Raw genomic sequence first — 19,588 nt, 5'->3', positions numbered from 1 at the left:
GAGGAAATCACCCTGGGGCTTTGCCCCAACCTCAGCATTTTGGAAGAGGAGGGGAAACTGAGGCCCGGAGGGTTGAAGTGACTAGCTGAAGCTCACACCCCACAGCCGTGGCAGAGCCGGGTTCACAGCCGGGGCCTTCAAACCCCTGTCCCTTGGTGGAGAGAGTCCACAAGGACGGCTGCTGGTTTCCATTTTCAAACTTGTGTTTCCCCCTTTTAAATGCAATATCTACTCATTAAAAGAAATTGGGAACCTGGCAGGGAAATTGGCAAGTGAAGGATCAGCCATCATCTCACTACTCAGAGCTTAACCACTGTTGTTACTCTTTCAGTGGGTTTCTTTTCCGTTGTTTAAAAACTGGGTTTATGAAGATATAATGTGCATGAATGGAGTTCACCAGTTTTAAGAGTGCGGTTTGATCATTTTGACAACTGGTAGCCATTGAATCTATCAAGATGTATCACGTTCACCATCCACCCCACAAGTTCCCTCCTGCCTCCTTGTAGCCAGTTTCCTCCCCGACCCCAGCCCTGGCAACTACTCTCTGCTTCTCTTGCCAGAGTTTTGCTTTTACTGGAATTTTATATAAATGGAATTATATGGCATTTCGTTTGTTGTGTCTGGCTTCTGTCAGCGTACTTTTGAGTTCAATCCATGTTCTGTGTTATCAGTAATTCCTTTTTATTTCTGAGTAGTACACCATTGTTTAGATATGCCAGAGTTTGTTTATCCAGTCACCAATGGATGGGCATCGAAGTTGTCTCCAGTTTGGGGCTATTGTGAACAAACCTGTTGTGAACGTTCAAATACACGTTTCTGTGTGGACATGTGTTTTTTTATCTCTATTGGGTATATCGCTGGGAGTGGAAATTCGGGGTCACATGATCACTCGTGTTTGGGAATTGCCAGACCGTGGGGTCTGATTTCTCCACATTCGCTCAAGGTACTTGCAGTTACCGGACTTCTTGTTTTAGCCATCCGAGTGCGTGGGAAGCAGTATTTCATTGTGATTTTCATTTGTATATTCCTGCTGACTAATGACCTGGAACGTTCTGTCATGCTTATGGGCCATTTGGATATCTTCCGTAGAGAAATGCCTACTCAGATCCTTTGCCCATTTTTAAATGTTTTGTCTTTTTAGTATTGAATTGCCAGTGTTGTTTACGCATTATTCTAGATCCAAGACCTCTGTAGATACACGATTTGCAAATATTTTCTCCCATTTTGTGGGTTGTCTTTTTTACTTTCTTGATATTGTCCTTTGAAGCGCAGAAGTTTAAATTTTGGTGAAGTCCACTTTTTTTTTAATGTGTGTTTATTTTTGAGAGAGAGAGAGAGCAGGGGAGGGGCGGAGAGAGAGAGAGGGAGACACAGAATCCGACGCAGGTTGCAGGTTCTGAGCTATCAGCACAGAGCCTGATGTGGGGCTTAAACTCACGAACCGTGATATCATAACCTCAGCCAAACTCAGACGTTTAACCGACTGAGGCATTCAGGTGCCCCCATTTATCAAAAATCAGTTTACCGTATGTGTGAGGGTTTATTTCTGAAATCCAAATTCTGTTCCATCAGTCCGTATGTCCTTGTGTCAGTACCACACTGTCTTGATTAATAATGTAGCTTTGCAGTTGTTTGGAAATCAGGAAGTGTGAGCCCTCCAACTTTGTTCTTTTTCAAGATTGACTTGGCTCTTCTGCATCTCTTGCATTCCCACATGAATATTAGGCGCAGCTTGTCAATTTCTGTTAAAAAAAAAAAAAAAAAAAAAAAAAGCCAGCAAGGATTTTGATAGGGATTGTGTTAAATCTAGATTAGTTTGGGGAGTATTGCCATTTTCGCAGTATTAAATCCTCCAATCTATGAACATGGAATGTCTTTCTATTTATTTAAATCTTTGAGTTCTTTCTTTTTTTTTTTTTTTTTTTAATTTTTTTTTTTCAACGTTTTTTATTTATTTTTGGGACAGAGAGAGACAGAGCATGAACGGGGGAGGGGCAGAGAGAGAGGGAGACACAGAATCGGAAACAGGCTCCAGGCTCCGAGCCATCAGCCCAGAGCCTGACGCGGGGCTCGAACTCACGGACCGCGAGATCATGACCTGGCTGAAGTCGGACGCTTAACCGACTGCGCCACCCAGGCGCCCCTCTTTGAGTTCTTTCAATTGTGTTTTTAGTTTTCCGTGTACAAATCTTGCACTTCTTTTGTAATTTATTGCTAACTTTTTTATTCTTTTATTTATTTTTTTTTCAATATATGACATTTATTGTCAAATTGGTTTCCATACAACACCCAGTGCTCATCCCAAAAGGTGCCCTCCTCAATACCCATCACCCACCCTCCCCTCCCTCCCACCCCCCATCAACCCTCAGTTTGTTCTCAGTTTTTAACAGTCTCTTATGCTTTGGCTCTCTCCCACTCTAACCTCTTACTTTTATTCTTTTAGATGTCATTACAAAATGGAATTCTTTTCTTAATTTAATTTTGGGGGGTGCTCATTTGCTAGTATAAAGAAATAAAATTGATTTCTTTTTCATATATGTCGATCTTGTTTCCTGCAACCTTGCTAAACTTACTTACTGGTTCTAATAGTTTTGTGTGTGTGCGGATTCCATAGGGTTGTTTATGTACACAATCACGTCATCTGCAGATAGAGATGTATTTTTTTTCTTTCATTCCAATCTGGATGCTGGTTGTTGTTTTGTTTTTTTTTTTTAATTTGAGAAAGCATAAACAGGAAAGGGGCAAGAGAGGGGGACAGAGGATCTGAAGGGGCTCTGCGCTGACAGCAGTGAGCCCTATGTGGGGCTTGAACTCATGCACTATGAGCTCATGACCTGGGGCAAAGTTGGACGCTTAACCAACTGAGCCACCCAGGTGCCCCTTATCTGGATGCTTTCTTAAATTATTATTATTTTTTCCTACTTGCCCTGTCTGGAATCTCTGATACATGTTGAATTAAAGAGATAAGAATGGATATTCCTGTCTCGTCCCTGATCTTAGAGGGAAAGTGTTCAGTGTTTAACCATTAAGTATGATGTTAGTAGTGGGTTGTTCATAGATGCCCCTTGTCAGGTTGAAAAAGTTCCTTCGATTCCTAGTTTGCTGATTGTTTTTATCGTGAAAGGGTATTGAATTTGTCAAATGCCTTTTCTGCATCTTTTGAGATGATGATTTTTTTTGGTTTTTTGTTAGGATTAATATGGCATATTCCATTGATTTTTGTATGCTGAACCAACCTTGTATTCCTGAAATAAATCCCACTTGTTCATGATGTTTAATCTGTTATATATATTGCTGGATTTGGTCTGCTCTGTTTTATTGAAGATGTTTGTGTCTGTAGTCATAACGGATAGTGGCCTCTGGTTTCTTTCCTTGTAATTGTTTTGTCTGATTTGGGTATCAGAACAATATTTACCTCATGGAATGAATTGAGAAACATCCCCTCCTCTTCTATTTTTGGGAAGAATTTGTGACAAATTCCTTTAACATACGATTAGAATTCACCAGTGAAACCTTCTGACTCTGGACTTCGCTTTCCTTTCTTTTTGTGGGAAGTATTTTGATTATAAATCAAACTTCTTCTTTAGGTCTGTTCAGATTTTCTATTTCTTCAGTTGGTTTTTGGTAGTTTAAGTCTTTCTAAGAATTTGTCTGTTGCATCCAGGTTATTTGATTTGTTGGAATACTATTGTTCATAGTATTTCCTTAAAATCTTTTTTGTTTCTATCAAGTCAGCAAACTTTTTTTTTTATTATTTTAAGATTTCCTTTATCAAGGTTCAAGAAGTTTCCTTCTCTTCCTGGTTTCCTAAGAGTTTGTGTCCTGAGGGAGTATTAAATTTTGTCACATTTTACTGTGCGTGTATATCCATGGAGGTTATGGAGGTTGTTTTTCTTCTTACTTTCTCTTTTAAAAAAAAAATTGGGGGGCATCTGGGTGGCTCAGTCGGTTGAGCATCCGTCTTCAGCTCAGGTCATGATCTCATGGTTTGTGAGTTCGAGCCCCATGTCAGGCTCTGTGCTGACAGCTCAGACCCTGGGGCCTGCTTGGGATTCTGTGTCTCCCTCTCTCTCTGCCCCTCCCCTGCTCACGCTCTGTCTCAAAAATAAATTAAAAAAAATTTTTTTTAATTTGTATTTATTTTTGAGAGAGAGAGAGAGAGAGAGAGAGCGAGCAAGCACGGGAGGGGCAGAGAGAGAGGGAGACAACACAGAACCCCAAGCAGGCTCTAGGCTCTGAGCTGTCAGCACAGAACCTGATGCGGGACTCAAACCCACAGACAGATCATGACCTGAGCTTAAGTCGTACGCTTAACCGACTGAGCCACCTAGGCGCCCCTTTTCTTACTTTCTCTTAGTGGAAAATTGCACTGATTGGATTTCTTTTTTTAACCTCAGCTTACGTTTCTGGGGTAAATTCCACTTAGTCACGATTATTTTTTATATTGCTGTATTTAGTTTGCTAATATTTGGTTAAGGATGTTTATGTGTATGTTTATGAGGGATATTGGGTTATATATAGTTCTTCACCTGCAGTGTTTTTTTTCTAGCTTAGGATCAGGGTAATGCCAGCCTCATAGAATGAATCGAGAGATGTTCTTATCTTTTTTCTGGAATAATTGGTGTAGAATTTGTATTGCTTTTGCCTTAAATCTTTAGTCAGATTCTCCAGTGAACCCATATGGGATTTTTCTTTGTAACTGGTTATTTAACTGTGAACTCAATGTCTGTAATAGATATAGGACTATTTCAGGTTATCTGTGTCTTCTTGAGTGAATTTGAGTATTTTGTATCTTTTAGGGTGTTTGTGTCACTTGAGTGGTCGAGTTTATTAGCATAAATTTGTTCATAATCATTTTAATGCCTCTGATATCTGTGTATGTATTGCTATCCCCTTCTTTCATTCCTGATACTAATAATTTGTGCCCTCTTTTTTTTTTAACCTTTTTGGCTTAGAATTTTATCCATTTTCTTTATTTTTACAAAGAATCAGCTTTTAGTTTCATTATTTTTCTCTTTTGTATTTATCTATTTTCTATCTATTTTCCTTTTCCCAAGAAAAGGAACCCCAATTACGTATGTATACTAAACTGATAGTGTCCATGATCCGTTCATTTATTTTAAGCCTTTTACCCTTTTTGTTTTTCATGTTGGGTAGTTCTCTTGCTCTTTCTTCACTGAGTTTTTTCTTCTGTGGCATCTGATCTTTTATTTCTTACTGTATGTTTGTTTTTTTTTAATGCTTATTTATTCTTGAGAGAGAGACAGAGACAGAACGTGAGCCGGGGAGGGGCAGAGAGAAAGACAGAATCCAAAGCAGGCTCCAGGCTCTGAGCTGTTAACACAGAGCCCAACATGGGGCTTGAACTCATGAACCACAAGATCATGATCTGAGCCAAAGTCGGACACTTAACCGACTGAGCCATGCAGGCACCCACGATCCTATACTGTGTGTTTTTTAACTATACAGTTTATTTGTATATCTACAAGTTCCACTTGGGTTGGTTAGTTTTTGTTTGGGGTGTTTCACATCTTCCATTGCTCTCCTGATGGTATTCATGTTCTCCTTCATGACTTTGAGCACAGTTCTGATATTTGGGACTGCTGCCGTAAGCTCCTTATTGGAAGATTCCATCATCTCTGTCCTTTGTGGCTCTGCTTCTGATTGGTTTTTCTCCTGGCGATAGGTCATATTTTCCTGCTGTTTCAAATGCTTGATGCTTTTTCATTGGATAATTGACACTGTGAATTTTTATGTTGTTAGGCATTAGATTTTGAAGAAGCACTGAACTTTGTTCTGGTTTACAGTTTAGTTACTTAGGACCACCTTGGTACTTTGGAGGCTGACTCGTATTAGGGTAGGTCTAGTGCCACCCTCAATCTATGGCTAATGTTGCCCCATAATGAGGGGACCCTCATTATTCCTTATGCATTGAGGTCTCCTTTCTGGTTAAGAGAATGCAATTTGTTTCCTCCCCCCCCCCCGCTTTCTCGTGATCCTTTCCCCAGTCTTATGGAATTTGACCCTATGCTGGGGCAGGTGAGTATTGAGCAGACTCCAGGGAACCCTACTGAAGGTCTCCGGAGCTTTCTATGTGTAACTCCCTCCTCTCTGGTACTTTTCCCTGTAAATTCTAGCTCCCTTGGGCCTTCTGAACATTGATTTTTGCCTCTTCAAATCCACAAGACCACTGGGCTCTGTGCCAGTTCCCTGTCCCCGTGCTGCAGCTTGGGAACGGTGTTCAGGCAAGCCGGGCCATCCTATTGCTTTACCACAGTTGTTCTTCTTTTTCCGGCTTACCTGTCTGAAAGCAGCGGTATGAGTATTCACAGTTGCTTGTAGCTGATGAACCACCACCACAGCAGGTCGTCCTTAATGGGTGGAAGTGAAAGTCCCCTCCCCGTCTATTTTTGATGCATAGATTTGTTTGCTACCTGACTTGCAAGTCTCAAATGCATATATGAATAATGTGTACAAAACTGTGATGAGATCTTCCCTTTTCATTATGCATTTTTCCCTTGTTGTTACAGTCTTCACATCCACCTGCCCTAGTGATTGTAATACGCTCCTTCCAGTAGGTATCCTAGAGCTTCCTAAATAGCCCTGCAGGGCTGAACACATAGATATTGGGGTATCCTCTTCTCTCAGTATGAAAATTGTGGCCTTGGCCTCCAAGGCCCGATGCCTTTAATTGAGAAGGATGGAAGATGTCCGGCAACCTTGAACAAGTGTCACTGACCCGTTCATATCCTCAGATTTGTGATTCTACCTGTAACATGATATTTCAGGGAAATAAACCCATAACAACAACAAAAGCACAGAGAAACAATATTAGAATATCAGTTTAGGCAGGTGAGTTCATAGCAGAACAGTAATATTGGAAACAGCCCAGAAACTCAGCATGTGGTGTGTAGTTAAGCAACCTATTGTATGTCATGTGACAGAAGACTGTCTGGCCATTTGTAATGACAGGCATGTTACTCAGACCTTTTCCACTCAGAAATTACCCTATAGGGGCTCCTGAGTGGCTCAGTCGGCGAAACATCTGACTTTGGCTCACGTCATGATCTCACAGCTCGTGGGTTTGAGCCCCACATCGGGCTCTGTGCTGACAGCTCAGAGCCTGGAGCCTGCTTCAGATTCTGTGTCTCCCTCTCTCTCTCTGTCCCTCCCTCACTCAGGCTCTGTCTCTCTCTGTCTCAAAAATAAATAAACATTAAAAAAATTTATTGTATGAAAATGGCAAGGAGTAGCCATGAAGGGAGGAGAATAGGCATGAGCTGTCAGTATAGAGCCTGACGTGGGGCTTGAACCCATAGACTGCAAGATCATGTCCTAAGCTGAAGTCGGATACTTAACTGATGGAGTCCCCCAGGTGCCCCCTTGCCCTCGCACATTTCTGAGCTCGAATGTGTGTTGTGTGTGGGTGTGGGGCCTCCCGGACAGACTCCCGCCCCCTGTGCACCTGCTGTGCCCTCAGCCCTGTGCTCAGGTCTCTCCCTGCGTCTTCTCTGGTTAGTCCCTCCAGCACATGGGTCACGTCCTTGTGCTCATCCTCTTTCTTTCAAGTGACGGAGTTGAGGCTTTGTGAGGCTTTGCGGACAACAAGATGATTGTCTGGACAGGAGCCAGGATTTGGACCCAGGCCTGGGTCCTAGAAGCCTGGTTTGGACTTACTTCACCCGCCACGCTGTAGTTCTTGTTAGTTGGCGAGCCTCTTGCACCTCAGGGTCACACGCTGTCCCCTTTTGTGCCTGCAGCAGACAACGAGAACAACATCGCCTCCAACCAGTCCCGATCGCCACCTGCTGTTGTGGAAGAGAAGTGGAAACCGCAGGCCCAGAGGAACAGCGCCAACAACAGTAGGTGTCTCCCAGGCCAGAGCCCAGGGGCTCGCGCAGGTCGCCCTAGGCACCCCTCCCTAGCCCCTGCTCCATCGTTTCCCTCTGCCCCCCATCCCACCACCTGTGCCTCTCCTGATGATGCAAGACCGCATCCGAAGCTCTTACACACCTCAGACCTCATCTGTGGGAATCGTGGCCTCACGGGATAGGCAGAAGGAAGCCCAGGGAGAGGAGGTGATGTTCTTGTGGTCAGAGAGCTCATAATAGCGATAAGAGTCAGAACTGGAATCACAGTCGCCTCAGTTTCTGCTGGCTGCTCTTTCCTGATACCGTGGCCTCCTTGTTTTTATTCACTAGAGATCCCTTTACTGGAGGCAATTCCTATATCGAGGAAGAAGGTAGACTAGTTGGCCTCGAAGGTCTAGGTGAATGACACATGTAGCACGTGTGTTATACACATGCTGCTGTATTCTGTTCCCGTGCTCACAGCAGACATTACTAATCGATGCTAGAACATCATTCCCGCGAGACCGTCACACATCAAAGGCCACCAGCACCGCCAGTTTGTGTACCAGAGGAAACCTACTCGTAATTCCAAACACTAGATGCCTAGAGTGGCAGGCTGCTGCCAGGGAAAGGAACCTCAGATGCCGAGTTGAATTCCGTCTCTCTTTGTGTCCCCTGCCAGCCATGACCGGCGGTTTAACACCCAACAGCGTGATCCCCGAGAAGGAGCGGCAGAATATCGCAGAGCGGCTGCTGAGGGTCATGTGCGCTGACCTGGGCGCACTGAGCGTGGTGAGTGGGAAGGAGTTCTTGAAACTGGCCCAGACTCTGGTGGACAGTGGTGCCCGCTACGGGGCCTTCTCGGTCACGGAGATCCTGGGCAACTTCAACACACTGGCGCTGAAGCACCTGCCCCGCATGTACAACCAGGTGAAGGTGAAGGTGACGTGTGCCTTGGGCAGCAACGCCTGCCTGGGCATCGGTGTCACCTGCCACTCGCAGAGCGTCGGCCCCGACTCCTGTTACATCCTCACAGCCTACCAGGCCGAGGGCAACCACATCAAGAGCTACGTGCTGGGCGTGAAGGGCGCGGACATTCGCGACAGCGGCGACCTGGTGCACCACTGGGTGCAGAACGTGCTGTCGGAGTTCGTGATGTCCGAGATCAGGACAGTGTACGTGACCGACTGCCGGGTGAGCGCGTCCGCTTTCTCCAAGGCCGGCATGTGCCTTCGCTGCTCAGCCTGTGCCTTGAACTCGGTGGTGCAGAGCGTGCTGAGCAAGCGGACGCTGCAGGCCCGCAGCATGCACGAGGTCATCGAGCTGCTCAACGTGTGCGAGGACCTGGCGGGCTCCACGGGCCTGGCCAAGGAGACCTTCGGGTCCCTCGAGGAGACCTCGCCGCCGCCCTGCTGGAACTCGGTCACGGACTCGCTGCTGCTGGTACACGAGCGCTACGAGCAGATCTGCGAGTTCTACAGCCGCGCCAAGAAGATGAACCTCATCCAGAGCCTCAACAAGCACCTGCTCAGCAACCTGGCGGCCATCCTGACGCCGGTGAAGCAGGCGGTCATCGAGCTGAGCAACGAGAGCCAGCCCACCCTGCAGCTCGTGCTGCCCACCTACGTCAGGCTGGAGAAGCTGTTCACGGCCAAGGCCAATGACGCGGGCACCGTCAGCAAGCTGTGTCACCTCTTCCTGGAGGCCCTCAAGGAGAACTTCAAAGTGCACCCGGCGCACAAGGTGGCCATGATCCTGGACCCGCAGCAGAAGCTGCGGCCCGTCCCGCCCTACCAGCACGAGGAGATCATCGGCAAGGTGTGCGAGCTCATCAACGAGGTGAAGGAGTCCTGGGCCGAGGAGGCCGACTTCGAGCCCTCCGCCAAGAAGCCCCGCTCCACCGCGGGCGAGAACCCTGCAGCTCAGGAAGACGATCGGCTTGGGAAAAATGAAGTGTACGATTACCTGCAGGAGCCCCTCTTCCAGGCCACCCCTGATCTCTTCCAGTACTGGTCGTGCGTTACCCAAAAGCACACGAAACTCGCCAAGCTGGCCTTCTGGCTGCTCGCGGTCCCGGCCGTGGGGGCCAGGAGCGGGTGTGTAAATATGTGTGAGCAAGCGCTTCTAATCAAAAGGAGGCGACTGCTCAGTCCGGAAGATATGAACAAACTCATGTTTCTGAAATCCAACATGCTTTAAGACTTGACTTCGGAACAAAAAGAAATAAGAAAGAAAAGAAAAGAAAAAGAGAAGAGAAACATTAGGAAAACACACACACACACACACACACACACACACACACACAACACTGTCGCAAACAAAGAAAAGGAATTTAAGTTCTAAACACTGTGGACCTCATTATAAATGCCCCCTGGAAACTTAAGTGCTTTTTCAGTGTGTGTGTGCATGTGTGTGCACACCCGCACACGTGTGGACGTGTCCCAGCACGTGCACCCTGGGTGTGGGGCGTGGGGGCCCCGTGCTCGTCTGCGCAGCCACGGCAGCTCTGTGCACGCATGCACACACACACAGCCCTGGTGCATGTGCACGTGCCTGCTCGCGGGCGCGTGTGCATTAAACTGGGTGTGTCAGGAAAGCTGAGTGGGAAAGAGGGAAGACGCTTCACCTCCTTTTCTCAGTGAGGGGGCTTTAAAGACTCCGTTTTCAGGTGTGCAGATTGGTAGAAAGCTGATGTCGTAAAACGTTCAGGCAGCTGAGATCTGAAGTGACTTGACGCTCTCTGTCCTTGACCCCGTGGTCCCCACCCATCCCTCCCGACCCTCCCCTCCCCCCTCCACGCCCTCCTGACCCTCATGCACCCACCCCTCCCCGGCTGCTCTGCCATGGATTCTCCAGACTGCATCAGATGGACAGTTTCTGCACTGGACTTTGTTCTCGTTCACCTTCAGGGCATTGAGCTGTTGCCTTCGAGATACCCTTGGGTGTCACAGGGCAGCCGCCTTAGAAACACATCTATCTATCTCCCCAAATCAGGAAAGGAGACTTTAAGAATATAAAGCTGACTTTTTGCTTTTTAATATAAGATAGAAAAAAACCATTTTTTAAAGAAGTATAGATACTGTCTCCACTCCTTAATAATTGTTTTTCCTAACATTTTAGCAGTTTTTAACTTTTTTTTTTTTTTTTTTTTTCTTCAAATTTGATTTTAGACTCTGCTAGGAGGCACTGAATGTCTGTAACTTATGTTTTGGAGGTTTTTTTTTTTTTTTTTTCCCCAGTTGCCCTTTTTGTTCCTCAAATCACACTGTAAACTAGCTCATCTCAGTGGTATACTCAGTATCCTAAGGTTTTTATTAGCCCTCCCTGTACAGTCCCATTTTCATGTATTTGAACAGCCAAGACCATGAACGTACTTGGCTTGGCTGTTTGGGAACCAGGAGTGGGGTTGGAGTCACGGATTTCACAGAGGTGGGGTTCGGTGGAAGCCATAGGGAAGCATGTGGCTTGGGAGTGTTCCTGAATGTAAGCGGAAGGCCCGCCCTCCTGGTTCGCTGTGTTTGGTACTGCGAATGTCTGATTTATATACCCAGAGTGCATTACACTACTCGCCCCGTCACTGACACTTCCGGCTCCACAGGGACTCCTGAGTCCACCCATGTTCACGTCTGTCTCGCCTCGGACCCACGGCCCCTCCCCCCTCCCCAGGACCCCAGGGATTCCGGTGGTTCCATTGCCCGCAGCCTGGGGTTCCCCATGTGGGCCTCAGCCCTCCTTCCAGGACAGTAGTTGAGCACGGTGCCTTGTGGGCCTAACAGTTGATGTCTTGAAGGTAGAATGGCATTATCAGACCACATTCCCCTTGAGGCTATGAAAGATGGCTTTTCTCTCCACGAGGAATTTACGTTTTACACACTCAGTCCATATGGCAAGAGGGTGGCCCCTTTGCCCTTATAAGAGGTGGTTCTGTCACGGTCAGTACTCCACCCCCCCACCCCACCTCTCCACGAGTAACGTGCCCGTGGCTGCCTGTCCCCCCAGTGCCCACACCTGTAGGACACAGATGGTTACGCCAAGGGCTTCGGGCGAAGAACGACCACCATCACGGAGGACTCTGCAAAGGCACGTTTTACCATTTTGAGGGTTGACTCCACTCCGTCCCTTCCTGTTAATAAAGCATTACTTAGCCGTGAGATACCTCGATTCCAAAAAGCACTGTACAACATCCCCATCCCCGGGTCCGTAGCAGATGGGGAAGTCGAGTTGGTTCAGAGACTCAAGAAGGCTTGGGATTATAGGCCAGAACAGTGTCCCTGGGGGCCGAGCCCGCTCACGTCACCTCATGAGAACTAACCCAGCTTTCCCCTCCCAAGTGTTGGACGTACTAAAACGCATCAAAGTGGGCCGTTCGAAGCTTCGCTCCAGCAAGCCCTGGTCTCGGGAACCAATGTGCCATTTCCTCTCCTGGAGAAGCTCTGGGTATTTCCCCCCCATTTCCAATTGGGTCACGTCACCAGAAGAGCCTCCATCTGCACTGGACAGTCACCTGATGGCGCTTTCTAGAGAGCGTGGGAGCATCAGCAGACCTTACGATCAGAGCTTTGAGGACATTCCAGAAGGCAGCTGCAGGGTTGCTGAAGAGTGACAGATGCATCCTGCAGCAAAAGGCCCCTCCGGGTTTGCTTTGCTGCTGGGGGAGGGTCCGCGACCTGGCCCTTTGAACTGCACGAGGAGGATCAGAGTTGCCCACTTGGTGTGGTTGGTGGGAGCAGAGCCTCGGAGCCCGTCCTCCCTCTACTGAAGGCAGAGTGGTTACGCCGTTGCCCCATGTTTGGGCCAGTTAGTTAGAAAACAGACATTTTACTCTCTTGCAAAGCCATCAGAGACCAAGCCCAGATAATGCGTTTAGAGCACTCCACATTCTGTTTGGAACATGGGGATATCTGGCCTCCAGAGTGAAAATTCAAAGAAGTCTAGTTAACTAAACTTTAGGTATGAAGTCCTATGTGTCCCCACCTCCCCCCCCCCTCCCCCCCGCCCCGTTCTGTTCTTTTTTCCAACCCTCCGGGCTTGGCTTGCTCTGCAGGTTTAAGGTGGATGCCACTGGACACTCTCAACGCTGTTTCCAGGGGCTGCCTCCTCCAGGATGGTGACAAGGTGGCAGGTGGTCCTTTCTCTCTTGCAGCCACTGGTTCCTCCGAAACTGGGGTCGCGAACAGGAAAGGCTGTATCCAGGTGCCCCTTCAGTCGGCTTTCTCACGCAGGCCATTCCCGTAGTGCACATCTTGCTGCAGTGAACAGCTTAGTAAAATCCAAAGATCTCACAGGCTCAGCTACTGGCCCCTCGTTTCCAGCAATATCCACCTTACCCACATTCTAGTTTAGCCAAAGGACTGAGGTAGACTCTTCCAGTTCATCTCCTGGCACCTCCCGTGGCATCGACCTTCAGAAAGATCCTGTCTTCTGCACCCCCGTTCTGTGACCACTTTGGGACTTTCCACCGCAGGCCCTTGGTTGCTGGCAGAGCAGGAAATAGGGCCATTTCTGTCATGTTCTCGACCGCTCAAGGTGGTCGTCTGCTGACTCGGACACGGCCTGCCTCAAGCCATGCGATTCCCAGGACAGAAATGGTCTGGCGCTGACATCCGTGGAGCCCAGGGGGGAGGTGGAGAGAACGCGCCTCCCCTCTGCGGGGTGTTTTCCCCTCCCGTGAGGCCACTGGGCTTCACCACCAAAGCCAGGGCCAAGGACTGCAGCCTCACGGGTGGTCAATGGAGTAGCCTGGGCGTGGCTGCTCTTGTCCCAACGCCGTTCTCCCTCCCTGTGCCCGGGTCCACCAGCCAGGCCTCCCTCAGATGGGGGCTGAAAGCCGGGAAGTGAAACGGAGGGGCCACGTGAGCAAAGCTCCTGCCTGCACTTCACCTTGGGGGTTCGTGGTGCAGAAAGCCGCGGGCCGTACCTGCCAGCGAGGTTCCTTTGCCACCGTCCCCACCTGATGGCCTCTGGCTTGGCTGCCGGGAACCGGCCCTTGGCTGGGAGAAGGGTACAAAGGTTTCCTGGTGAGAGAACCGTCCGAGGAAGGACTTTCTTTTTGCATCTGGTCCATTGGCTGGCAAGTGATCTCTCCCTGAGTTTGCTCTTTAAAGTGATCTCTCCCTGAGTTTGCTCTTTATCTCCTGCACTTTCAAGAAACACCAGGGAAAAACTCTGCAAGGCGTGTTTTCCACTGTGAAGCCTCATCTCGCCTTCAGGAGGCCCCTGTGCTCATGCGAGGGGCGACCTGGGGAGACGTCAGGGATGCCGCACGCACTCTTGGGGGCCACGCGTTCACGAGAAAGACTTGAAGGAAAGCTGGGTTGCGGACGGAGCTGGGCTCCTGTGAGCGACCGCCCAGGAGGGGGGCAGTACCTGGGAGCCATCGTCACGATGGCTGCGCTCGCAGAGACGGGAAGAGGAGGTAACACGGGGCGTCGGGAGCGGTCTCCTCCCGCCCCGCTGAGCTGGGGTGAGTTCACAGCACGGTGCCTGTGTCCCCGGGGCGTACCTGACGGGGAGCTCCCGGAAAGGCTGCTGGTTTAGGTAGAACAGAGAGGCTGAGTCAGGCTCCGGCCGTCCCCTGGAGACCGTCGGTGGGGGCTCCCGCCTCAGCCCTGCCGACCCCAGCCCAGGCCCCCGGATCCGGCTGGGCCGCGGGGAGGACTGGGAGGGGGCCTGCCCTTCTCTTCACTGTGGCTAATGTTTGCTAGGCCAGTTATGGTGAACCAATGATACAGTGTCTTGTCCTCTTATGTTTCCCTCCCGGTTTCCCCTCTTCAAGGTCTTCTGGAGGATTTGGTGGTGGTGGTGGTGGTATTGTTTTTCTTCCTCTCTCATTCGGGTTTGAGGACGGTGGTCAGTAGAGGCCTGCCTTTCCCTGGAGGGGCCTGTGGGTTCTGTGTGAAGACGCACCTGCTCCCACTTTGATGAGGGGGAAGGTCCTTAGGTCGCCGTTGGCTTCTGTTCATGCCCCCACGGCCGCCACCGGCCACCACCACGGGTGTCGCTTTAAAGATCCAGCTCCTGTTCCAGAGAACGATTCGCTAGGTCTGCAGTTGGGCGTCAGCATCAGGACCCACGAGGGTCCTACCCACCCGTGCGTCCCCACCGGGCACCTTGACTCTTCGAACCAAAGTTCCTTAAAGGGGCACAGCCCAGCCTTGTCCGCAACCTCAGGGGCCTGGGATCCCTGTGGCGCTTCCTGAAGTCCAGGTCGGCAGAGACCGTGGGGTCTGCGGCCAGCCGGAAGGAGGCCTCCTCCCACAACCCAGGTGCCAGCCGGTCCCCGCCTGGGGCCCTCCCTCCCGCCCAGCCGGGGGGTGGGGGTGGGGGGGCCCGGTTCCCAGGCGGCGAGCCAGCTCGCGGACTGGCGTGGGGCTGGGACTCGCCAGCCAGGAGAGAGAGGACCCGCCGGGCAGCGCGTCCGGGGCCATTCAGATCCCAAGCATCAGGAAATCATTTTGTACAACCACCCGAAGCAGAGATATTTTTTAAGAAGCGTAAATTATTTTCAGTTGTTTTCTGATCCTGCCTTTTTCTTTTCCCTGCAACTTCGCATCAGTGATTCTTTCACATCAGGTAAATCTCGAGAAAGCCTTGGTGCCCCTCCCTCCCTGCACCCCGCTCAGTAACCACGTGCGTGCACCCCATCCTTTCTCAGTAGTTAAGACGTTCTAGGCAATACCATAGGCACATCTGACTGTGTCTCTCTCTTCGAGTGCAAGAAACTCAAGTCATCTTAAAAAAATACAAAAAAAAAAAATTTACAAAAAACAAACACAAAAAAAATATCTTTTTTAGGCCAGAGTTTTCTACAGGTATTAATGAATATTTTTCTTAATCCTTATAAGTTTTATGTGTTTAATATTTCTTAATACCGGTAGCATTAATTTATACTTTTGTAGCAACACAATATTTTTATAAACAGCCAGTGCTTGGCTCCAGTCTCCACGAGGGGTTTATGCAGGGCCATCTTGGGACCCTGCGTACCATGTACTGTATTTAAAAAAAAGTTACCTAGTGTCACCCTTGCTGTGTTAATTAACAAAAGACGTTGTTCGCGGTCTCCTGTGTCGTTGGTGTGGATCCAACAGCTCTCCAAGGAGTCACGTTGCATGGGGGTTGAGTTGACGGTTCTTGTGATACGTAAACCCCCGAGACCAAACTTGAGGGTTTATTTAGGGTTTTTTTGTTCGTCCTTTGGGATTTTCATTTCACTTTGTTTTGGTACCGTATCTCCATTTACAGCCAAATCCGTTTCGTGATGTTTAAAACTTTTTCTGATGTGAAATGGAGGAAAGGAACAGGAAAAAAAAAAAAAAAAAAAAAGATTTTTACAAAGTAATAAAATTTAAAACTGAGCTGTTTCAATGTTGCTGTTTTTACCTGTCTGTTCTTGTCCAAAAGTGGGACATTCCCAGGAAGAAGAGGAAGGTTCCGCTTGGTTCCTTAAATCGCCAAAAGCCCCCGCCCAGAATTCACACCCTACCCCCGAATTCTTGCAACATTATTTCCCAGTTGGTTGATGCCAAGGCAAAAAGACATCCTTTTAATGGTTAGAGAGGATCAGTTACTTAAACGATTTCATGTCAGTGTTGTATTTATGGTTTTACAATAAAACAACCTTTAGGAAGATGGTGGTGTGTGGTGTCCTTTCTTGGGTCTGGCGTCGGGCCGTGTCATCCGGTGAGGAGCAGGGCCCTGGTGAGTAGAGATGGGCCGGAGGCAGGATCCCAGGGCTGACACAGCCGGAGTAAGGTCGGGGTGTCAGCTCCTTACCTGAGTCCGTTACTCGTAACCGGCACGAGACCCGGCGCAGCAGACGTGTTGATAAATGAGGGAAAGAAGGGGCTCGTGTGGACCTTGCTTTAAGGAGCATTGTTCCTCACAAGAAGGAGGGACTTCATCTGAGTCCTACAAGCCCAGTGCCCGAGGGCCACGTCCAGGTGTCCTTGTCCAGTGGTTACTTGTGTGCCTCTTGTGACCCCGAACCCGGCAACATCGGCCTCCCCAGGGACACGTGTGACCGTGTGTTGTATCACTCTCCGGTTGGGGAAGAGTGTCCGTGGCTTTGCCGAGTTCCGGCCTGGGTGGACTTCTGCAGGCCACACCCCAGGCCCGCGCCTCAGGGCTTCGCTTGAATAGTCAGGCAGAGGGCAAGCAAGTGGAAGGAGAGAGGACGCCAGCAGAAGGCCAGCAGCGTGGCCTGAGTGAGCCAGAAGGGTGAGCGGCCGTGAGGGGTCTGCTCGAAGGCAAACACTGTCTTGCTTTACCCTTGCCTCAACCAGATGACGAGGTGCTGCCCTTGAAGAGGAGGTGGCATGCGGATTGGCCGAACAAATCCCCCCGAATCCTGTGGAGCATCTCGCGAGTGGGCTGCCGAGCTGGGCCGTCGGCCCTGCCCTCAGAACCGTCTGGTGGGAGCGGCCTGTGAAGTGTACCGCGTAGGCGTTCCCCAGAGGGGCTGACGGACGTTTAATCGAGGAGTTTCCGTGTGGCTGGAACAAGTTGGTTGAGTCCACTGTAGCCGAGGGCCCTCCCCCATGCTTTGAATGTCACGGTCGCAGAGGGACCAGGCATGGCCCAGAGCCTTCGTACAGCCCAAGGGCCTGTCTCTGGGTTTTCAAGTTTTGTTTTCTTTTTAATGTTTGTTTATTTTTGAGAGAGAGGCAGAGTGTGTGTGTTGGGGGGGGTGTTGCAGAGAGAGAGCGAGAGGGAGACACAGAATCCGAAGCAGGCTCCGGGCACAGAGCCAGACGCGGGGCTCGAACTCACGAACCGCGAGATTGTGACCTGAGCCGAAGTCGGATGCTCAACCGACTGAGCCACCCAGGCGCCCTTTAAGTTTTTTTTAAAGGGGGCTATGTTTCTTTACTGACCAGCCATGTCGATCACGTGACAGATGTGACCAGGATCGTTAGTAGGAGAAAATTTGAGGTGAGCCTATTTAAGACCCAAGTGAGTATTCCAGGCAGCCACTTGAGAGAGAATGATTGTGGTGCCGTCTGGGACGAGCACCCTGGGCTCCTGACTCAGGGTGACAGACGTGCTTTAACCCGGTCGCATCTGTCGCACCTGTCTCTAGGACCTGGCAGGCCAGCAGGGGCACTGCAGGGGAGGCCTCATCTCGAGGGACCGTCCCCCCTCAGTGCCTGCCCCGTGGTGAGCTGCTGGGGTAGATTTCAAGAGGATCAAGAAATCTTGGATTTTTTAACGGAAGGCTTATTTTTAATGTTCATTTTTGAGAGAGAGGGAGAGAGCCTGTGTGTGAGTGGGGCGGGGGGGGGGGGGGGGGGGAGAGGGGCGGCCAGAGAATCCCAAGCGGGCTCTGCACCATGGGCACGAGTGTGGCACGGGGTTCCCTCTCACAAACGAGAGGAAATCAGGAGTTGGACGCTCAACCGAGCTGCCCAGGCGCCCCCGGGAGGCCTGTTTTTAAGTGGCTCATAAAATATAACTTGAGCCCACATCCCATCCCCCAGCTGCAGCTGGCCTTGCTACCTGCGGCTTGCTCCCTCTGGTTTTGGCATTTGTCCTTTAGGTCACTTCAGAAGAGCCCTCTTCAAGCCGCCATGAGTGGCCAGCCCTGGTATGCGAGGCACGCGTGCAGGGAAGCAAGATATGGACATAGGACGCGATGACGTCGGTTCGTTCCAGGCCGGAGAGCCTGTCCCTTCTCCCTGAACAATCACCTGTGTCCCTGCCCCTGCACCACCCACTCCTGCCCAGAGAGTCCGGGCCGTGACCACAAACTTCATCCCTCAGGACGGTCATCTCCGTTGGAACCCACAAGCCCCAAGCTTGGGACTTTGGGGGAGAAGCCGGGGTCTTTATGTGTGTTGTGGCCAAGGGGGCTGCAAAGCTTCCTACAGCCAAGTCCTTACATCTGGATCCATCCCCTCCCTTCTTCCTTCCTGATGAGTCTCTTAAGCAAATGGGCTGAGGGCGTGAGAGGCAGCAGCGGGAGCAGCAGCGGGCAGGGTTCTGTGTGGATGGAGCGTGCAAGAGAGATTTATAGGTCAGGTGTCAGCGTGTCTTCTCGGAAGCTCTGGGAGTCAACGTTCTGCTAAGGTGGTGACCGAGCCACCCTGGACAGTCTACCTGTCCTCCTCCTCAAGGGAGGACAAGCCAGGCCAGGCCGAGGGCTGCTGGCTCTGGTCCAGTGCCTCGCTGATGGTCCCAGACACAATGCAGAGGTCAGTGAACCCTCTCCTTCCGGGGCAGAGGGCCAGAGTGACGATCCCAGGAGACAGGACCTCCAGGGCCTCGTGGAGAAGCAGCTCGAGGCTCTCTGGCCCCTGGCAGCTCGTGCTGGGGACGTGGCTGCGGCCACATGGTTGTGGCATGGGTGTTGGTGCCGCAAAGGGCAGGGGTTGTTGCTTCAGGCACGGTGGGCCGGTGGCCGTGACCCGCCTGGCACCTGGGCAAAGAGGGCACGGTCCCCTCTTCTGAACCCTATTCGAACCTCACCCACAAACAAGTCCCCAGAGGTGTTTCTTCTCTCCTTTTCTGGGTTTATTAAAATGACAGGCCCATTTGATAGTGTTGTGGAGTAAACGGAACTGAGACTTGGGTCTCAATCTGCACAGCCAACTTCATGGCCCGAGGACAGTTCTATTACACTTCCAACACGCTTTTCACTTCCGGGGAAAGCTGGGGTAACTCCCGCCTGCCCCGGCTTTGTCTCCCCCTCTCCCTGCTACCCCTTACGCTTTATCTTGACAATGAACAGTCACGACGTGGAG

The 19,588-nt window shown here is 50.2% G+C and overlaps 1 protein-coding gene across 5 annotated transcripts in view; it reads left to right on the top strand.

The window, feature by feature from the left end:
* ZNF618 (zinc finger protein 618) overlaps positions 1-10,893 on the top strand; it is a 180,379-nt gene extending 169,486 nt beyond the window's left edge. For all 5 annotated transcript variants that reach the window (XM_058694421.1, XM_058694420.1, XM_058694422.1 and 2 more), the window contains 2 exons: positions 7,761-7,862; positions 8,533-10,893. In XM_058694421.1, coding sequence (XP_058550404.1) covers positions 7,761-7,862; positions 8,533-10,049 — 1,619 coding nt within the window. In that variant the 3' untranslated portion in view covers positions 10,050-10,893. The remainder of the gene's footprint in view (positions 1-7,760; positions 7,863-8,532) is intronic.
* The last annotated feature ends 8,695 nt before the right edge of the window (positions 10,894-19,588 follow it).

Source organism: Neofelis nebulosa, chromosome 12 (assembly GCF_028018385.1).
Source record: "Neofelis nebulosa isolate mNeoNeb1 chromosome 12, mNeoNeb1.pri, whole genome shotgun sequence".
Taxonomy (NCBI): Eukaryota; Metazoa; Chordata; class Mammalia; order Carnivora; family Felidae; genus Neofelis; species Neofelis nebulosa.
Note: the sequence above shows the minus strand (reverse complement) of the source record. Positions and strands in the feature narration are given on the sequence as shown.